Source organism: Embiotoca jacksoni, unplaced genomic scaffold (genome assembly GCF_022577435.1).
Source record: "Embiotoca jacksoni isolate LCO1_2020_lvr unplaced genomic scaffold, fEmbJac1.0.p SCAF_75, whole genome shotgun sequence".
NCBI lineage: Eukaryota > Metazoa > Chordata > Actinopteri > Embiotocidae > Embiotoca > Embiotoca jacksoni.
Window position 1 is genome coordinate 94,602 of NW_027185431.1, and position 19,057 is coordinate 113,658.

A 19,057-nucleotide genomic window follows, 5' to 3' on the forward strand; every position below is an offset into this window, starting at 1 on the left:
CCAAAGGTGCACTCATCTTCATCATCATCATCATCACAAGTGCACTCAGGTGCTCTCAGCCCGTCAGACAAACCACTTTATTCTGACATTAACAGTGAACGGAGTGTTTGTGCTGTTTGGGAGAAACAAGTTTCAGTGGAAGACAAGAGAATCAAAGTTTCATCAGAGTCTGACATGATGATGATGAACTGATCAGCTGATCATCGGAGTTCCTGTTACATTACATTTCATTTATCTGACACTTTTATCCAAAGCGACTTACAATAAATTCATTTCAAACATGAGGGTACAAAAACCAGAACAACAAGAATCAAGAAAATACAATTTCTTCAAGAAAGCTGTTAAAAAGAAGTTTGTTATCATGAGGTTCCATCAGTAGATCAGAGGGTTCCTGACCACAAGGCACAAGGACCAAAAACTTTCATGAGGACATATTCAGAGTTATCGATCAACACGTTAACGTGATTGCTGGTACGAGAACATTAGTGAATTGGTCCCCCAGAGTCAGACTGTCAACACCGAGTTCCACCGGAGCTTTCTGAGCTTCTGTTCTGGTTCCTAGTCTTCAGGTCAGTCTGGGTTTGGTGCTTCCTGTTTGATTGTGTCTTGTTTCACTTCCTGCCCTTTGTATGATTGTTGGCCACGCCCCCTGATTACTTTCACCTGTCCCTCGTTGTCCTTCCCTCCCTGCTGTATTTAGTCTGTGTGCTCTTCTTCTTCCCTGTTTGTCACTTTGTTTCAGTTTCCTGTCTGTTGCTGCGTCTTTGAAACCCAGAGAACACAAACCACCTGAACTGTATCGCCGTGGCAACAGGCTTCTCCAACATGACGACACGACGGTCACAGCGCGCTGAAACTGGGCGAGACACGGAAACAGAACACAACAACAAAAACAAACATTTTGAGCGTCTCTTCTTTGAAGATTGCCAGAGTTCTACACAGAAAAACCTCTAAAAACAGCCCTGATTCTTCAGTGGAAATCACTGCGTGGGCTCAGGAACAGTCAGCTGTAAACGAGCGTGTTGAAGAGTTTCTTCCAAGATCTGATGTTTCTCTGCTCCAGTTTCAGGTTGGTGATGACGTCACAGATGTTCTGGTACCAGCGGCAACGTTACCGTGGTGATCAATAACTCTGAATACCTGCTGATGATGGTTGTTGGTCCTCCGTGTGCTTCTCTGTGCTGCGTTCAGGAACCCTCTGAACTATTGATGGACCCTCGTGTTGATCTGCCATTGTTCCTGGCTTCTTCTACAAACATCACATGTGAAACATTTAACAAGCAGAATCCTTTTAAAATCTGATTTCACCTTCCAGGAGCCTCAAACAGCCAATCAGCTTCAAGCGGCAGTGTCCCTCGTTGTGCTGCGTTCAGGTGCTGGATACAGATGCTGATCCAACACAGCAGGAGTGTATAAGTCCACCATGGAAAGTAGTTCCAAGATAAATAGTTCTGTTATAAAGGCTGAAAGTGTCTGTTTTACAGACTGTCCAACACACCTGAACTCACACAAATGAAACACGTATGTTCACATTCACAGTGACTTCCTGTTTCTATCACTGTCTCTGAAGTCCTTTCACAATAAACCTCTAGAAAAACGCATTCAGAAGCTGCCTGAATATCTCTCTGATTTTAACTTTCCTTCAGTCTCACAGTGATGGTTGTCTGATTACCCATGATGCACTGCAGTCAGCAGCTGCTCTCACTCAGTTCTGTTAATCAAAATCATATGAAATAAGAAGAAGATCAGGATGTCCTCATGAAGGCCTCGATGTTTTCTACGGTTAGCTGGAGTCAGTTCGTGTCCCTGTCATGACTCCACTCAGCCTCCAGAGGGCCCCCCAACCCCAATTTGATTCCCCTACAGTTTAATAAGAAAGAAAAAAAAACATGAAGATCAATAAACAGGAAGTTCATTAATATCATCTTCATCATCTTCATCACCCTCCTCCTCCTCCTCCTCCCTTCTCCTACTCCCTCCTCCTACTCCACCTCCTCTTCCGCCTCCTCTTCCTCCTCCTTCCTCCCCCCACTGTGTGACATCATCCTCAGTTTATCCCTGTTTGAGCCGCACTGTGATGTCACCTGATGCGATGACGTTGACTTGAACGATTTGTCCTCTCTGTGCGTCAGTTTGATGTAACAAGTGATGATGTTGCCGGTCGGCAGGCTCCGCCTCCTGCAGGGGGGGGCCGGTGTGGAGGAAGAGAGGAGGAGAGACAGGGAGGAGAGAGACAGGTGTGAGGGGGTGAGGGAGGAGGAGGAGAGGAGGAGCAGTGCCTGTGAGCCCTGCGTCGGCCCCCGCTGGAGGCTGTGTGTGGGGGGGGTGGAGGAGCACACAGGAGGAGGTGGGCATGCATACACCTCCTCCTCCTGTCTGTCCCCTTCCCTGGCCCCCCTCCATCCCTCTCCTCCTCTTCCTCCCCTCCAGCCCCGGCTGGTCCAGGCCCGAGCTGAGTGCCTCCTGTGGGGGGAGGGGGGTCGCGGGCGGCGCAGGGGTAAGGTGAAGGAGCTGAGCGCCTCCTTCTGCAGGGAGGTGCAGCAGGTGGAGAGGTGGGCGGGGCTGAAGCTCTGTGGGAGGGACAGTCTGTGGGAGGAGAAGGAGGGGTGAGGAGCATCTGGCTGCTCGTGGTAGATACTGAAGACGCCATCTCCTCCTTCATCACTGCCCCTCCCCCCTCCTCCTCCTCCTCCTCCCCCTCTGCTGCTGCCAGGTTGCCTTGACAATGGCCCACCTCCCCCCTCTCCTCCTCCCTCCGTCCTGCTCAGCAGGGAGGCTGGGTACGCCCTGGGTTTGGTCTCCAGGCTCTTTGATTGGACGTAGTTAACGAGGCCGTTGAGCGGATTGGCCGAGGCACGGTGGGCGGAGCCAGAGGAGGAGTTGGGTTTACGGAGGCTGTGGAGGTCGATGACGGTGGAGTAAATGTCCCGTAGGTTGATCACCTTCGTCTTCTTGTCGCGGTTCTCATGCAGGACGGCGTTCGCACAGATGAAGAGGAAGATCCCGATCCCCATGATGAGAGGGCCGAAGACCTTCAGCCTATCAGAGTACAGATACCTGAGGAGAGAAGTCACAGACTATCAGAGTACAGATACCTGAGGAGACAGGTCACAGCCACAGCATCCCGAAGGACCTCTAGAACCGTCCTGAAAGTCTAGAACTGTCCAAAGGAGCAACAAAGGCTCACAGAGAACCACTAACATCCTAATTACCACTACAATGTCCTAAGAACTTCAAGATCCACATTAGGAACAACTGCAACCTTCTAATGGACTATTAGAACCATGAGTTCCTAAAATGACCCCCAGAACCTCCTGAAGGACCAGTCCATTCTCCTAAAGCCCTTACAGAACCATCTTAACTATGAGATCCTTATAAGGGACAACCTCCTTAGTTTGGACCGTTTCAAAGGGACAAGAACCTCTGACAAGATCACTACAAACGAAGACATGTAAGAACAGGACACTCAGGACAAAAACAAGAATCTCAAGAATCCTGAAGGACTCTTAGAACCACCTAACGAACCCCTAAGGAACTACCAGAACCTTTCCAATAACCACTTAAAGTTAACTCTATACAAGTGTTCCTAAAACGTCCACCAGAACCTCCTGAAGAACCTGCAGAACCTCCTACTCCTGTAGCCATATTAAATGTCTCAGAGAGGTTTGTTTACCTGTCCAGAAAATACTGCAGAAAGCCTCGCGGATCCTGTCGGGTCGTCTCGTTTATGGTTTCTGTTTGTTTGAAACTTTCGTCACCTCCTCCTCTGACCTCTTCGTGTCCTCCCAGGTCCTCCTCGCTGTCTCCTCCCTGCAAGCAGAGAGACTTTCAACAAAACATCTGCTTTAAAACTGCAGCATCAGACCTGCCAGACTGTACCAGGAGGACCAGGAGGTCCTGAGTTCTCAGTATGGACTCGGCCTCTGGGTTCTGGTCTGGTGCGGATGTGGTTCTAACCGGGTCGTCCGCAGGTCCAGGTCCGGGTGCGGGGGCGGGGCTGCTGGAGGACACCGAGGCCATGGCGGTGCCCTCCTGTGGCTGAGCGGTGAAAAACAGCCCGTCACGAGGCCAGTAGCCCAGAGCCGCCATGACTCCGCCCACCAGCAGAACCAGGACACCGAGAACTGCCACGAGACCCGAGACCGAACACAGCTTCAGCTTCCCCTTCACCACCACAACCTCGCTCCTTCTGGGCACAGGAAGTGACATCATCATGTAGTGACAGGTTACATCAACTGTGTGTGTTTGTGTATGTGTGGTACCTCTTCTTGCTCTTCCTCTTGTGTGTGTGTGCCTTGCGTGGTTTGGATCTCAGTGAGTCCTGTCGCCGCGCGTTGATCCTCAGCAGACCGCCCGTCGCAATCATCACCACCCACCAAGCAGACGGCAGCTCAGGGGTTAGATCCCGCCCACCACCACCTCACCTGTACTGAGTCATCAACTTCAATCAGAGAGAGAGACAGGTAGAGCGACAGATAAAGAGAGAGACAGGTAGAGAGACAGGTAGAGAGACACGTAGATAGAGAGACAGGTAGAGAGACAGACAGGTAGAGAGACAGGTATAGAGACGGGTAGAGAGAGACAGGTAGAGAGACAGGTATAGAGAGAGACAGGTAGAGAGACAGATAGAAAGAGAGACAGGTAGAGAGACATGTAGATAGAGAGACAGGTAAAGAGACAGACAGGTAGAGAGACAGGTATAGAGACGGGTAGAGAGAGACAAGTAGAGAGACAGTTATAGAGAGAGACAGGTAGAGAGACAAATAGAAAGAGAGATAGGTAGAGAGAGACAGGTAGCGAGAGACGGGTAGAGAGGAAGAGTACTGTCCAATACTGCAGGATGCAAACAGATTAATACTGATCAACAACAACACACACAACACAATATACACAGTATACACACACACACACACACACACACACACACACACACACACACACAATAGAAGGTGTTCTCACTGATGGAGCTGGGGTTGCTTCATGTTCCTTTTTAAATCGTCTCCTCTCATTGTCTCCTCTCATCGGCTCCTCTCATCGGCTCCTCTCATCGGCTCCTCTCATCGGCTCCTCTCGGCTCCTCTCGGCTCCTCTTGGCTCCTCCCTCTGATCTCTCTGCAGTGATGCTGGAAGTCACTGACTCCTCCTCCAACAGAGAGACAGACAGGCAGAGTTTCTTTTTTTCTTTTTGTGATTCTGCCTGATTCTTGTCTGTCTCTCTACCTGTCTGTCTGTCTCTTGTCATGTGTCTGTCTGTCTCTCTACCTCTCTATCTGTCTATCTATCTGTTTTGTTTTGTTTTTTGTTTGATTTTGTTTTGTTTTTGTTGTTTGTTTGTTTTGTCAGAATTTGTTGAGATGGTTTTTATGACTGATTCTTCTCAGATACCTGCAGATCCAGAGTGAACACCTGTGTGACATCACAGAGACTTGAGGAGCCAATGAATGAACAGCACACAGATGGGATCAGAAACTTTATTGATCTCATCAAACACTGACAGAAACAGCAAACAGGAAGTGAATACAAACTTCAGCTGACTGTTGGAAACATGAAAACATCGGCTGTTACCGTGGAAACCTGAGGAAACATAGAAACTGGAGTTATCAACTGAGAATGTGCAGCGGAGCGCCCCCTGCTGGTCTGAGATTACCTTTATAACACTGGGTTAGAGAGCTTCCTGTCAGGTTGTTGGTTTGAAGCTCAGCAGGACTGAAATACAAATATAGATCTATATATAAACTTTAAAATAGAACTCTATGGCGATACAGTAGATAACAATAGATACTCTGTAACACGAGAATAAAATTATAAATATAAACTCTGGAATTTAAACTGAATAATTCTAAACATTTCACTGATTGTTTCAGAGACGTGATGTCGTTGTCCCGCTGCGTATCACGTTTTCACAACTGACCAATCACAGCTGAGGAGGCAGGGATGATGTCAGTGTCAGAAACCTGAGAGGAACAGTCATTGCCGTGGGGGTGGAGTCACAGTCTGACATCATCATCAACTTCCTGTTAGAAACTTGATTTGATGAGCTCTGACATTAAAGACAAACTGAACATTAACGTGATGACGGACTTGTTAATGTCAGCTGCATCACGTTAACAGGTCACGTCTCATTAACAGGTCACGTCTCGTTAGCAGGCCTCGTCTCGTTAGCAGGTCGCGTCTCGTTAACAGGTCACATCTCGTTAACAGATCACGTCTCGTTAACAGGCCACGTCTCGTTAACAGGCCACGTCTCGTTAACAGGTCACATCTCGTTAACAGGTCACATCTCGTTAACAGATCACGTCTCGTTAACAGATCACGTCTCGTTAACAGATCACGTCTCGTTCGTTAACAGGTCACGTCTCGTTAACAGATCACGTCTCGTTAACAGATCACGTCTCGTTAACAGATCACGTCTCGTTAACAGGCCACGTCTCGTTAACAGGCCACGTCTCGTTAACAGGTCACATCTCGTTAACAGATCACGTCTCGTTAACAGGCCACGTCTCGTTAACAGATCACGTCTCGTTAACAGGTCACGTCTCGTTCGTTAACAGGTCACGTCTCGTTAACAGGCCACGCCTCGTTAACAGGCCACGTCTCATTAACAGGCCACGTCTCGTTAACAGGTCACGTCTCGTTAACAGGCCACGTCTCGTTAACAGGCCACGTCTCATTAACAGGCCACGTCTCGTTAACAGGTCACGTCTCGTTAACAGGCCACGTCTCGTTAACAGGCCACGTCTCGTTAACAGGTCACGTCTCGTTAACAGGCCACGTCTCGTTAACAGGCCACGTCTCGTTAACAGGTCACATCTCGTTAACAGGCCACGTCTCGTTAACAGGCCACGTCTCGTTAACAGGTCACGTCTCGTTAACAGGCCACATCTCGTGAACAGATCACGTCTCGTTAACAGATCACGTCTCGTTAACAGGCCACGTCTCGTTAACAGGCCACGTCTCGTTTGTTAACAGGCCACATCTCATTAACAGGTCACGTCTCGTTAACAGGCCACGTCTCGTTAACAGGCCACGTCTCGTTAACAGGCCACGTCTCGTTAACAGGTCACATCTCGTTAACAGATCACGTCTCGTTAACAGATCACGTCTCGTTAACAGGTCACGTCTCGTTCGTTAACAGGCCACGTCTCGTTAACAGGTCACGTCTCGTTAACAGGTCACGTCTCGTTAACAGGCCACGTCTCGTTAACAGGTCACATCTCGTTAACAGATCACGTCTCGTTAACAGATCACGTCTCGTTAACAGATCACGTCTCGTTCGTTAACAGGTCACGTCTCGTTAACAGGCCACGTCTCGTTAACAGGCCACGTCTCGTTAACAGGTCACGTCTCGTTAACAGGCCACGTCTCGTTAACAGGCCACGTCTTGTTAACAGGCCACGTCTCGTTAACAGGCCACATCTCGTGAACAGATCACGTCTCGTTAACAGATCACGTCTCGTTAACAGGTCACGTCTCGTTTGTTAACAGGCCACGTCTCGTTAACAGGCCACGTCTCGTTAACAGGTCACATCTCGTTAACAGGTCACGTCTCGTTTGTTAACAGGCCACGCCTCGTTAACAGGCCACATCTCGTGAACAGATCACGTCTCGTTAACAGGCCACATCTCGTGAACAGATCACGTCTCGTTAACAGGCCACGTCTCGTTAACAGGTCACGTCTCGTTAACAGATCACGTCTCGTTAACAGGTCACGTCTCGTTTGTTAACAGGCCACGTCTCGTTAACAGGCCACGCCTCGTTAACAGGCCACATCTCGTGAACAGATCACATCTCGTTAACAGGCCACATCTCGTGAACAGATCACATCTCGTTAACAGGCCACATCTCGTGAACAGATCACATCTCGTTAACAGGCCACATCTCGTGAACAGATCACATCTCGTTAACAGGTCACATCTTGTTAACAGATCCCCTTTTCTCACAGTTGTAAAATGAGGTGTTTGGTCTTATTATTGGACCGTTCTCACTATTTCAACATATTTCTTATGACTCTCTTCATAATTAAAGGATGTTTCAGCCGGCCTGCAGCAGCGTGTTTCCTGCCAGCCGTTTTGTTTTCAGGTGTCAATGTTGTTTACTTTTGTTTTGGCCTCAACAGCCCAGAATCCTTTGGACATTGGTCCTGGTTTTAGTGAGTCCAGTTTCAGAAGGGAGTTTTCTGCTCTCTAAGAGTCATATAAGCCCCACCCCTTCAATAGATGAGCCAGGGTGAAGCCTGAAATGGAGCTCAGGAGTATTTTTTTCCTCAAGAGCATCCAAACGACAGGAAACAAGTGAAAAACAGTCCCTCCATAAAAGAGGGGGCAGGGCCGGGTGACGTGGGTTTGAGGTCTATCATCAGGTGTTCAGGATTTACTCAGTCACTGGTTGTAGGTATCAGGTTTCACTTTCCTCCGCCTGTGAATGGTTCCTGTCCTCAGCGTGTGATCGGTTCCTGTCCTCAGCATGTGATTGGTTCCTGTCCTCAGCCTGTGATTGGTTCCTATCCTCAGCCTGTGACTGGTTCCTGTCCTCAGCCTGTGATTGGTTCCTATCCTCAGCCTGTGGTTGGTTCCTGTCATCAGTCTGTGTTTGGTTCCAGTCCTCAGCATGTTTGAACATCAGGATGGAGTTGTATATCTTGAGGGCGGGTCCAAGTTTGATTGACATGATCTTGACGATGTCTCTTTGGGTTAGCAGAAGAAAGGCCCTCCCATCAATTTGCTAGACGGATAGAAGCAAGAACCAATCAGATGACAGTAATGCCAATGCAATGTCATGAAACCTACAGCAGCTGATTGGTTGTCTCACCTCGTCTCTGAACTGTTTGGCTTGTTCCTCACAGCCGGGGAGAGACTCAATGAAATCTGACACCTGCAGAGAGACAGATAGGTAAGACAGACAGACGGTAAGACGGGTACACTGAAGTCTCCATTAATAACACAGAATAATAAAAAAAATATAGTAAATACTCATTATTTACAACCAACATAGCAACAACTGTCTAGCAACCAGAAGGAGAGATCGTTATTGCATATTTTTGTCTCTCTCCCACCTGTCTCTCTTTCTCACCAGTCTTACTGACCTGCTGGACGCTCCAGTGTTGGACGGTCTCTGCGTGGACTCTGGCGACCCCCGGCAGCAGTTTGCGGTGTTGCTCCCAGCAGAGGGACAGGTCCCGGCCAGGCTGCGCCGACATGGCCGAAAGGAAGACAGACTGGTGGAGGGCGGCCTGCAGACTGGAGTCTGCTGCTGGAGAGACAGACACACCTTAACAACCACACCTTAACAACCACACGGCAACACCTGAACAACCACACGGCAACACCTTAACAACCATACGGGAACACCTTAACAACCACACGGCAACACCTTAACAACCATACGGGAACACCTTAACAACCACACGGGAACACCTTAACAAACACAGCAACACCTTAACAACCACACGGGAACACCGTAACAACCACACGGCAACACCTGAACAACCACACTGCAACAATTGAACAACCACACTGCAACAATTGAACAACCACACGGCAACACCTGAACAACCACACGGCAACAATTGAACAACCACACAGAAACACCTGAACAACCACACGGCAACACCTGAACAACCGCACGGAAACACCTGAACAACCACACGGAAACACCTTAACAACCACACGGGAACACCTTAACAAACACACAGCAACACCTTAACAACCACACGGGAACACCGTAACAACCACACGGCAACACCTGAACAACCACACTGCAACAATTGAACAACCACACGGCAACACCTGAACAACCACACGGCAACAATTGAACAACCACACAGAAACACCTGAACAACCACACGGCAACAATTGAACAACCACACAGTTGTGTCAGTTGGACCAGGACCAACAGAAACCCTGCAAAACCCTGAACCACTCACTAGAATATGTGAACCAGTCAGTGTACTGACCTGTCTTACCCCACTGAACAGTGAGACAGGCCCTGTGACCCTGTTCAATCAGCTGATCAGTGAGAGTGTGCAGGAGGAGAGAGCACACAGCACAACCAACACTGCAGTTACCATGGCGATCTGTTTCCATGGAGACAGCCACTTCTTTTGCCTGCTGTTTCCATGGAAACACAGTGAGGAGAGCACGGGGTGGTGAGTGTTTCCATAGTGTGGACGAGCATTTATAAAACTGACCATTTAAAGCGTCACATTACATAATTCATCATGATCTGTCTGTCTGTCTGTTAATCTGTCTGTTTGTCAGTCTGCCTGTCTGTTAATCTGTCCATCTGTCTGCCTGCCTGAACTGCCTGCCTACCTGCCTGTCTGTCTGTCTGTCAACCACACGATGCTAAAGTGCAAGTGAATACAACCATCCGCCATCTTGTTTTTCTGTCTGTTGCCAAGGCAACACATCATGAGAGTGGGATTGAGAACAGAACCGGTTCTACCTGGTCCGAGGGCTCCGAGGTGAAGCTCCTCCTCTTCATGTTTCACACAGAGGAATTTGGTTGGCTGGAGCAGTCTGGGGGGCAGAGCCAAAGAGAAGAAGGAAGAAGATCTTCAGAATATTCTCTCTAAACTTATTTTACTGATGTTGTGAGGACATACATGTAAATTATCAGAAGACACCACTCTGTGTATGTGTGTGTTATATCATTTACTTTTATATAACATCCACAGATAATCTACTCACACAAACACTCACACACTGCACAAGATCTTGAACTTTATTCTGAAAATCATCAGAAAGACAGGAAGTGAGAGAGAGAGCCAGGCAGTAAGAGAGAGAGAGACAGGCAGTAAGAGAAAGAGACAGTCAGTGAGAGAGACAGGCAATAAGAGAGAGAGACAGGCAGTGAGAGAGAGAGAGGCAGGCGGTGAGAGAGAAAGACAGACAGCAAGAGAGAGACAGGCAGTAAGAGAGAGAGACAGGCAGTAACAGACCTGTCTATCTGTCTCACATACCCGTCTGTCAGTCTTCTTCTCTTTCCCAGAGGCAGCAGTGTCTCGTCTCGGGGCTCCATTTTCACCTGAACGTCTCTCCTGTTCCACAGACGGGAAGACGAGAGACAGACAAGTCATGATGAATTGTCCCCCTGCTGTCTGCTGCTGTCAACAACACGCCTTCTGTCTTTACTTCCTGTTTATGTTTGTCTACATTGATTAGCGTTCCTTTGTCTCTGGTTCACAAAATATTTTCTACATCAGTGAGTTTACCTGTCTAACTGGTTGCCATGGTGATGCATGGTGACAGGTACGAGGGTGACGAGTCTCTCTCCTCCCAGCCTATCAGGAAGCACCACCTCCTTACGCATGTTGATGTCTGAGTATGGACATCCGAAGGCACTGGACGAGAGACGGGGACAGACAGTCAAACACAGAGACTGACAGAAGACACGAGTCAGCAGAGAAAACATGAGTCGGCAAAATAAAACGAGTCGGCAGGAAAAACATGAGTCAGAAAAAAACGAGTCGGCAAACATACATGACAGCAAATGGATATACAAGTCAGGAAACAGAAAGATGAATCAGCAAAAAGAAACATGACACAGCAAAGAGAAAACAAGTTGGCTTAAACCAACATGATTCAGCAGAAACCTGAGGAGAGTGAGACAGGTACCTGAGGAGAGTGAGACAGGTACCTGAGGAGAGTGAGACAGGTACCTGAGAAGAGGGAGACAGGTACCTGAGAAGAGGGAGACGGGTACCTATAGAGAGTGAGACAGGTACCTGTGGTGTCCGGTGTATTTGGCTCCTTTGATGTGTCCGACTCCTCTGCAGCCTGCAGTGGGACAAACTCCCTGAGAGGGGGACGACAGGGGGGACAAACCTGTCTCACACACAGACACACAAGACATAAGACACACGACAGTGAATCTGTCTGACCTGTCTGTCTGACCTGTCTGTCTCTCCCTCTGACCTGTCTGTCTGACCTGTCTGTCTGACCTGGGGGGGGTTCCACTGGGTGTCCTGAGCGTTGACACCAGCCGACAGGATGGAGGTCACAGAGGTCGCTGTCACACCAGACATCAAACTGAGTCGACCAGCCGTCAAAATGAACCTGCAGGTACACACCAGGTTACATCATCACACAGGTAGACAGACAGGTACACACAGCACACAGGTAGACAGTACCTTCACCCTGTAGTCTTCTGTATCAGTTACTGTGGCGACGCGGATCAACATGGGATTCCTCCTGTCAACCACCTCCAGCCTGTGGTTCACCTGGAAACCATGTGGAGCTCTCTGATTGGACACAGAGACAGCTGTCAGTCATCACAGGCAGCTCTCTGATTGGACCTGATTTCTGTCAGTAACCCCCCACCCCACCCCCCACCCCACCCCCCCTTTCCCTCTACCCCCCTCCTCACCGGGGTGAAGGTTGAACTGGGAGCAGCAGTAGAACCAGTTTCCTGCAGATATTCCTCCCAAATAAAACTCTCGGGGTTCGGATGGCCTGAAAAACAAACATCCGGCTTTTCCTAATAAAAGTACTCGGAATACTACACTGTAAGACTGCATGTACAAGTACCGTGTGTACAAGTACTGTGTGTACTGTGTGTATAAATACTGTGTGTATGAGGTGTATGAGTACTGTGTCTAAGTACTGTATGTATGAGTACTTGTGTGTAGAACTTGTGTGTGTAAATACTGTGTGTATAAGAACTGTGTATAAGTACTGTGTGTATGAGTACTGTGTGTACGAGTACTGTGTGTATGCGTACTGTGTATAAGTACTGTGTCTATGAGTACTGTGTGTAGAACTACTGTGTGTATGAGTACTGTGTGTACGAGTACTGTGTGTATAAGTACTGTATGTATGAGTACTGTATGTATGAGTACTATGTGTAAAAGTACTGCGTACCCTGAGGAGCGGTCAGAGGCCGTCCCTGCTCTTCACACCAGCCGACAGGATGGATGTACGGACTGCTGCTGTCACACCTGATCGATCAATACAACCATCAATACAGTTTCAAAGTATAAATATCTGACATGTGAATCAATGAGTCTCAAAGAAGCATCTGCAGCTCCATCTGCTGGTCAACACCACAACTACAAGTACTGCAGTACTGATACTACTGATACCACTGATACCACTGATACGACTGACACTACTGACACTACCGATACTACTGATACTACCGATACCACCGATACGACAGATACTACTGATACGACTGATACAACTGATACTACTGATACGACTGATACTACTGATACCACTGATACCACTGATATGACTGATACTACTGATACTGATACTGATACGACTGATACTACTGATACTGATACGACTGATATGACTGATACTACTGATACCACTGATACTACTGATAGCACTGATACCACTGATACTACTGATACTACTGATACTGATACTACTGATACCACTGATACTGATACGACTGATACTGATACGACTGACACTACCGATACTACTGATACTACCGATACCACCGATACGACCGATACTACCGATACGACTGATACAACTGATACTACTGATACCACTGATACGACTGATACCACTGATACGACTGATACGACTGATACTACTGATACCACTGATACGACTGATACCACTGATACGACTGATACGACTGATACGACTGATACCACTGATACGACTGATACGACTGATACGACTGATACTACTGATACTACTGATACGACTGATACTACTGATACGACTGATACGACTGATACCACTGATACGACTGATACCACTGATACGACTGATACGACTGATACCACTGATACGACTGATACGACTGATACTACTGATACGACTGATACGACTGATACAACTGATACTACTGATACCACTGATACGACTGATACGACTGATACCACTGATACGACTGATACGACTGATACTACTGATACTACTGATACGACTGATACGACTGATACGACTGATACCACTGATACGACTGATACCACTGATACGACTGATACGACTGATACTACTGATACGACTGATACGACTGATACCACTGATACGACTGATACCACTGATACCACTGATACGACTGATACTACTGATACCACTGATACGACTGATACTACTGATACCACTGATACCACTGATACCACTGATACGACTGATACTACTGATACCACTGATACCACTGATACCACTGATACGACTGATACTACTGATACCACTGATACCACTGATACGACTGATACGACTGATACAACTGATACTACTGATACCACTGATACCACTGATACGACTGATACCACTGATACCACTGATACGACTGATACTACTGATACCACTGATACCACTGATACGACTGATACCACTGATACCACTGATACGACTGATACCACTGATACGACTGATACGACTGATACTACTGATACCACTGATACCACTGATACGACTGATACGACTGATACTACTGATACCACTGATACGACTGATACGACTGATACAACTGATACTACTGATACCACTGATACCACTGATACCACTGATACCACTGATACCACTGATACCACTGATACGACTGATACTACTGATACTGTTGATTCTTGTTGTTCCGGGTTTTGTACCCTCATGGTTGAAATGCACTCATTGTAAGTCGCTTTTGATAAAAGCGTCAGCTCAATGAAATGTAATAATAATACTGATACTACTGATACTACGGATACGACTGATACTACTGATACTGATACTACTGATACTGATACGACTGATACTACTGATACTGATACGACTGATACTACTGACACTACTGATACTACTGACACTACTGATACCACTGATACGACTGATACGACTGATACTACTGATACTGATACCACTGATGCGACTGATAATACTGATACTACTGATACCACTGATACGACTGATACTACTGATACTGATACTACTGATACTGATACGACTGATACGACTGATACTACTGATACTGATACGACTGATACTACTGATACTGATACGACTGATTCTACTGACACTACTGATAATACTGATACTACTGATACCACTGATACGACTGATACGACTGATACTGATACTACTGATACTACCACTGAAGGTACTATTGATACTATCAGTAGTACTGACTGTCTTGTCACCTGTCTGTTCGTCTGCCTGCCTGTCTGTCTCACCAGTAGTCGTACGTGTCGTCCCAGTTGTCGAAGTGAACCAGGAAGTGGTCATCAATGACATCAGCAACAGAAGCGACGCAGACAAGTCCAGGGTTCTTCCTGTCGACCGCCTCCAACTTCATCCTCACCCTGAACCCACAGTCCTGAGAGACAGACAGGCAGAGAGACAGACAGGTGAACAGACTGACAGGTGTATAGTGACTGCAGTGCGACAGGTGGACATACGGACAGGTGTATACTGACTCCAGTGCGACAGCTGAAGAGGCTCGGCGAAGCAGCGTGAGAGCCTGTGGACTGAAGGTAGCGCTGCCAATCAAACTCTGTCTCACTGTAACCTGTGGGCGAGAGGCAGACATGTAAATGAGGTCATCGGTGTCAGGGGGGTTACCTGTGAGGGGGCGGGGCCGGCTGTGCTTACCTTTTGGTGGGTGAAGCTTGTGGTTGTGCTCTTTACACCAGCCTGCCTGTCTGATGTCTGCTGAATCAGCGTTTACCCAGAAGTCATAGCATTCCGAGAACCCGTCGATATGGAGACGCAGCCGAAAGCCAATCACCTGGCAGAAGGACAGGAGACTCACCTGACTGACCTCACCTATGTGTGTGTATGTGTGTGTATGTGTCTGTCAGAGCGTTACCTCGGCAACAGTCAGCACACAGAACATGGAGGGATGCAGCGGGTCAATTCCCTCCAACTTCAACCCAACTTTAAAACCAGTTCTCCTACTGGGAAAGGACTGGGACTGAGAGACAGACAGATAAATAGACATGTCAGAGAGACAGACAGGCAGAGAGACAGACAGGTCAGAGAGTAAGCCAGGTAGAGAGACACAGGTCAGAGAGTAAGCCAGGTAGAGAGACAGACAGGTCAGAGAGACAGCCAGGTAGAGAGACAGACAGGTCAGAGAGTAAGCCAGGTGGAGAGACAGACAGGTCAGAGAGTAAGCCAGGTAGAGAGACAGACAGGTCAGAGAGACAGACAGGTAGAGAGACAGACAGGTCAGAGAGACAGACAGGTCAGAGAGTAAGCCAGGTAGAGAGACAGACAGGTCAGAGAGACAGCCAGTTAGACAGACAGGTCAGAGAGACAGACAGGTCAGAGAGTAAGCCAGGTAGAGAGACAGACAGGTCAGAGAGTAAGCCAGGTAGAGAGACAGACAGGTTAGAGAGAGACAGACAGGTCGGAAAGAGGTTACATGTTCTGTGTTTTAATAATAATAATCTGTAGCACATGATGTTGTTCAGAAGTCTTTCTGAGCCTGTGTGTGTGTGTGTGTGTGTTACCTGTGTGTGTTACGTGTGTGTGTGTGTGTTACGTGTGTGTGTGTGTGTGTGTGTGTTACCTGTGTGTGTTACGTGTGTGTGTGTGTGTGTGTGTGTGTGTGTGTGTATTAACTGTGTGTGTGTGTGTGTGTGTGTGTGTGTGTGTTACCTGTGTGAAGAGAGTGGGCGGAGCTGCCTCGGCCTTGGTGTCCGTCAGGTACTGCTGCCAGGACCACGAGCGTCTCTTCACACTCACTGAGGATAAACACACATCAGTCAGTGACATCACCACCGTCATTGCTTGGAGCCAATCACAGTGAAGCATGATGACACAGGTTCAGCTTTGTCAGCCAATCAGAGGGCAGAGTTTAGTCAGGTGGACGAGCAGGTATTTGTGTGTTACCTTGAGTGCTGCTGACTTTGTTCTTCATCTCCTCCTCTTCCTCTTTGGTTCTTCTCTGTTCAGACAGGAAGCAGAGAAAGACAGTGATCAATATAACAGTTCAAAGGCAACAGCTCCACTTCCTGTTTGTCCCTTTCACAGTAAAATTAAGCTTAGCTCATCCCCTGATTGATCAAAGAGTCCGTTAAAGAGACATGAAGCATGTTTCCTGTTTCAGGCTTCTGGATCTGACCTCTGACCACGTGATCAATAACAACATGATGACCTCTGACCTCATGATCAATAAGTGGGTGCTGATCAAAGAGTTTCTGATTGGTTACAGAAACCTTCATCATCATCTTCATCAGACACGATCAGCGTCATCAATAAGGTCCTCTGAAGAGCACGTCACATCACCGCCACCTGTCACCAGTTACCATGGAAACCACGTGTCTAAACATCAGTTCTCGGCTCTTATTGTGAAGGTGAAGCGGAAGTCGCCCTTCTGTCTGCGCTGACAGCTTCAATCAGGAAACAAACGGAGGAACCAGGCGGTGATCTGCGGCTCTCCCCACCGGCCGCGGAGCTCCGAGAGCGGCCACAGCTGCATGAGCGAGCCGCCGAGAGGAGCAACGGGGCGGGGCGCACGGAACAGCGCCGAACCGGGACCAGAACCGGAGTTTAGAACCGAAACTTACCGACAGAGATGATCCGCCTCACTCTGCTGACACACGGAACAACACGGAAACACGGAGACACGGAGTGTACTGCGCATGCTCCTGCAGGAGAGAGCGACAGAGGCGGGCGGGCGGGGGGGGGGGGGGCGCAATATTCATAGACTGAAATAAAAAATTGTGAAATAAAAATGTAAAAACCAACAGACTCTACGGATATTATTGATCTGTGATCACATGATTGTTCAAATGATCAATAAACATTTATTATTCAACACATAAAGTTGGTTTAAGGCTGATAATCAATGAGATTCATCAATAAATCTGATTAATTCATCTATTGATTGATGGTTTGTTTACGTATCCATCAAGTCTGAATCTTCCACATCGTTTCCACGTTCATGTTGATGACAGAACGTTCTCAGTAGAACATGGAACCTGGTTCCTCCTGGTTCCTCCTGGATCCGTCGTTCTCCTACGAGAGCGGAGAACACATCTGTTTGGAGAACATCTGTACCGACGTGTGACAGCGCCCCCCTTTGGTCACAGTGATGACATCATCGTCGATGTTTGTCCCCTCAGACCCTTCGTCACACAGCAAAAGTCCTACCCTAACCCTAAAGGAAACAGGAAGTGCTGTTGTTGTTTGTTGTTAATAATATTTTGTGTTTGTAAATAAATAAAGTTGTCATCCTCGTCCTCCCAGTCTGAGCTGGAGTCCAGCTGCTGGTCTGAACTGGGAGCTGCAGACCCACCTCTCTCTCTCTCTGGCCCCTCCCCTGTCTCTCGGTGGCCCCGCCCCCTCCTCCCTTGTCTCCTCAGAGCGGAGCAGCAGTCGGACGGAGTGGAGGTAAGTTCTCTCCTCCATCAAGACTTCTTGATGATTTGAAACATCATCTTGCAGATCAGCTGCTGGTTTCAGGATCTGGATCAGGATCAGGATCTGGATCTGGATCTGGATTAGGATCAGGATCAGGATCTGGATATGGATCTGGACCCAGTTCTGATCCAACCACATGCTTTGGGTTATCAGATCCAGATTCAGATTGGAGTCACTGACTCACATTCAAAGGAAGCTGATTCAGAACTGATGTTTGTTGTTGTTATCAATGTTTTTGTTGTTGTTTGTCAATGTTGTTTGTTATTGTTTGTTATTGTTTGTTGTCATTGTTGGGTCTCTTTCACCACATGATTCAAACTAAACTCCTTCTAAGATCAAAGAAAATTTTGTGAAATTCAAATTGAGCCGTAATGTAACTTTCTCCATCTGGTCCTGGTCCTGTTCCTGGTGCTGGTGCTAGTGCTGGTCCTGGTCCTGGTGCTGGTCCTGGTGCTGGTTTTGGTGCTGGTCCTGGTGCTGGTGCTGGTGCTGGTTTTGGTGCTGGTCCTGGTGCTGGTCCTGGTCCTGGTGCTGGTTTTGGTGCTTGTCCTGGTCCTGGTCCAGAACCAGTTGTGTTCTTTGGTCGGGTGGAGTTCTGGTCTGAACCTCCAGAAGTCCATGTCTTTTTTAAGAGGATTTAAAACCAGGTCAGATTACTGTCTGAGGACCTGAGTGAAAGCACTTAGCTACATCGCTCTGATTGGCCAACAGCCCCCATTTCCTCCTAATGGACATGCAGT

The 19,057-nt window shown here is 47.9% G+C and overlaps 2 protein-coding genes across 6 annotated transcripts; both read right to left on the reverse strand.

Annotated features, from left to right (window-relative positions):
- Window positions 1-58: 58 nt before the first annotated feature.
- LOC138215420 (transmembrane protein 200C-like) lies at window positions 59-5,326 on the reverse strand. 5 transcript variants are annotated; one of them, XM_069177559.1, is made up of 5 exons: window positions 4,960-5,326; window positions 4,263-4,424; window positions 3,958-4,186; window positions 3,674-3,810; window positions 59-3,057 (listed from the first exon to the last, which is right to left on the reverse strand). In XM_069177559.1, the coding sequence occupies exons 2-5, from the start codon at window positions 4,364-4,366 to the stop codon at window positions 1,983-1,985; spliced, it is 1,545 nt and encodes a 514-aa protein (XP_069033660.1). In that variant the 5' UTR covers window positions 4,367-4,424; window positions 4,960-5,326; the 3' UTR covers window positions 59-1,982. The 5 variants fall into 5 exon arrangements, with proteins under 5 accessions (XP_069033660.1, XP_069033656.1, XP_069033659.1 ...); XM_069177555.1 differs by having other exon boundaries at window positions 3,958-4,189; window positions 4,960-5,323; XM_069177558.1 differs by having other exon boundaries at window positions 3,958-4,189; window positions 4,263-4,429; window positions 4,960-5,323.
- Window positions 5,327-5,463: 137 nt separating this feature from the next.
- On the reverse strand, window positions 5,464-18,937 carry LOC138215422 (lethal(3)malignant brain tumor-like protein 4). Its single transcript, XM_069177561.1, has 20 exons — window positions 18,696-18,937; window positions 18,193-18,456; window positions 17,462-17,484; window positions 16,785-16,865; window positions 16,551-16,636; window positions 15,757-15,861; window positions 15,540-15,675; window positions 15,365-15,456; window positions 15,122-15,264; window positions 12,861-12,937; window positions 12,367-12,452; window positions 12,131-12,241; window positions 11,942-12,056; window positions 11,726-11,825; window positions 11,213-11,341; window positions 10,961-11,038; window positions 10,444-10,517; window positions 9,083-9,249; window positions 8,809-8,871; window positions 5,464-8,721 (listed from the first exon to the last, which is right to left on the reverse strand). Exons 1-20 carry the CDS (start codon window positions 18,935-18,937, stop codon window positions 8,395-8,397), a joined length of 2,499 nt encoding a protein of 832 aa, XP_069033662.1. The 3' UTR covers window positions 5,464-8,394.
- Between the last annotated feature and the right edge of the window lie 120 nt (window positions 18,938-19,057).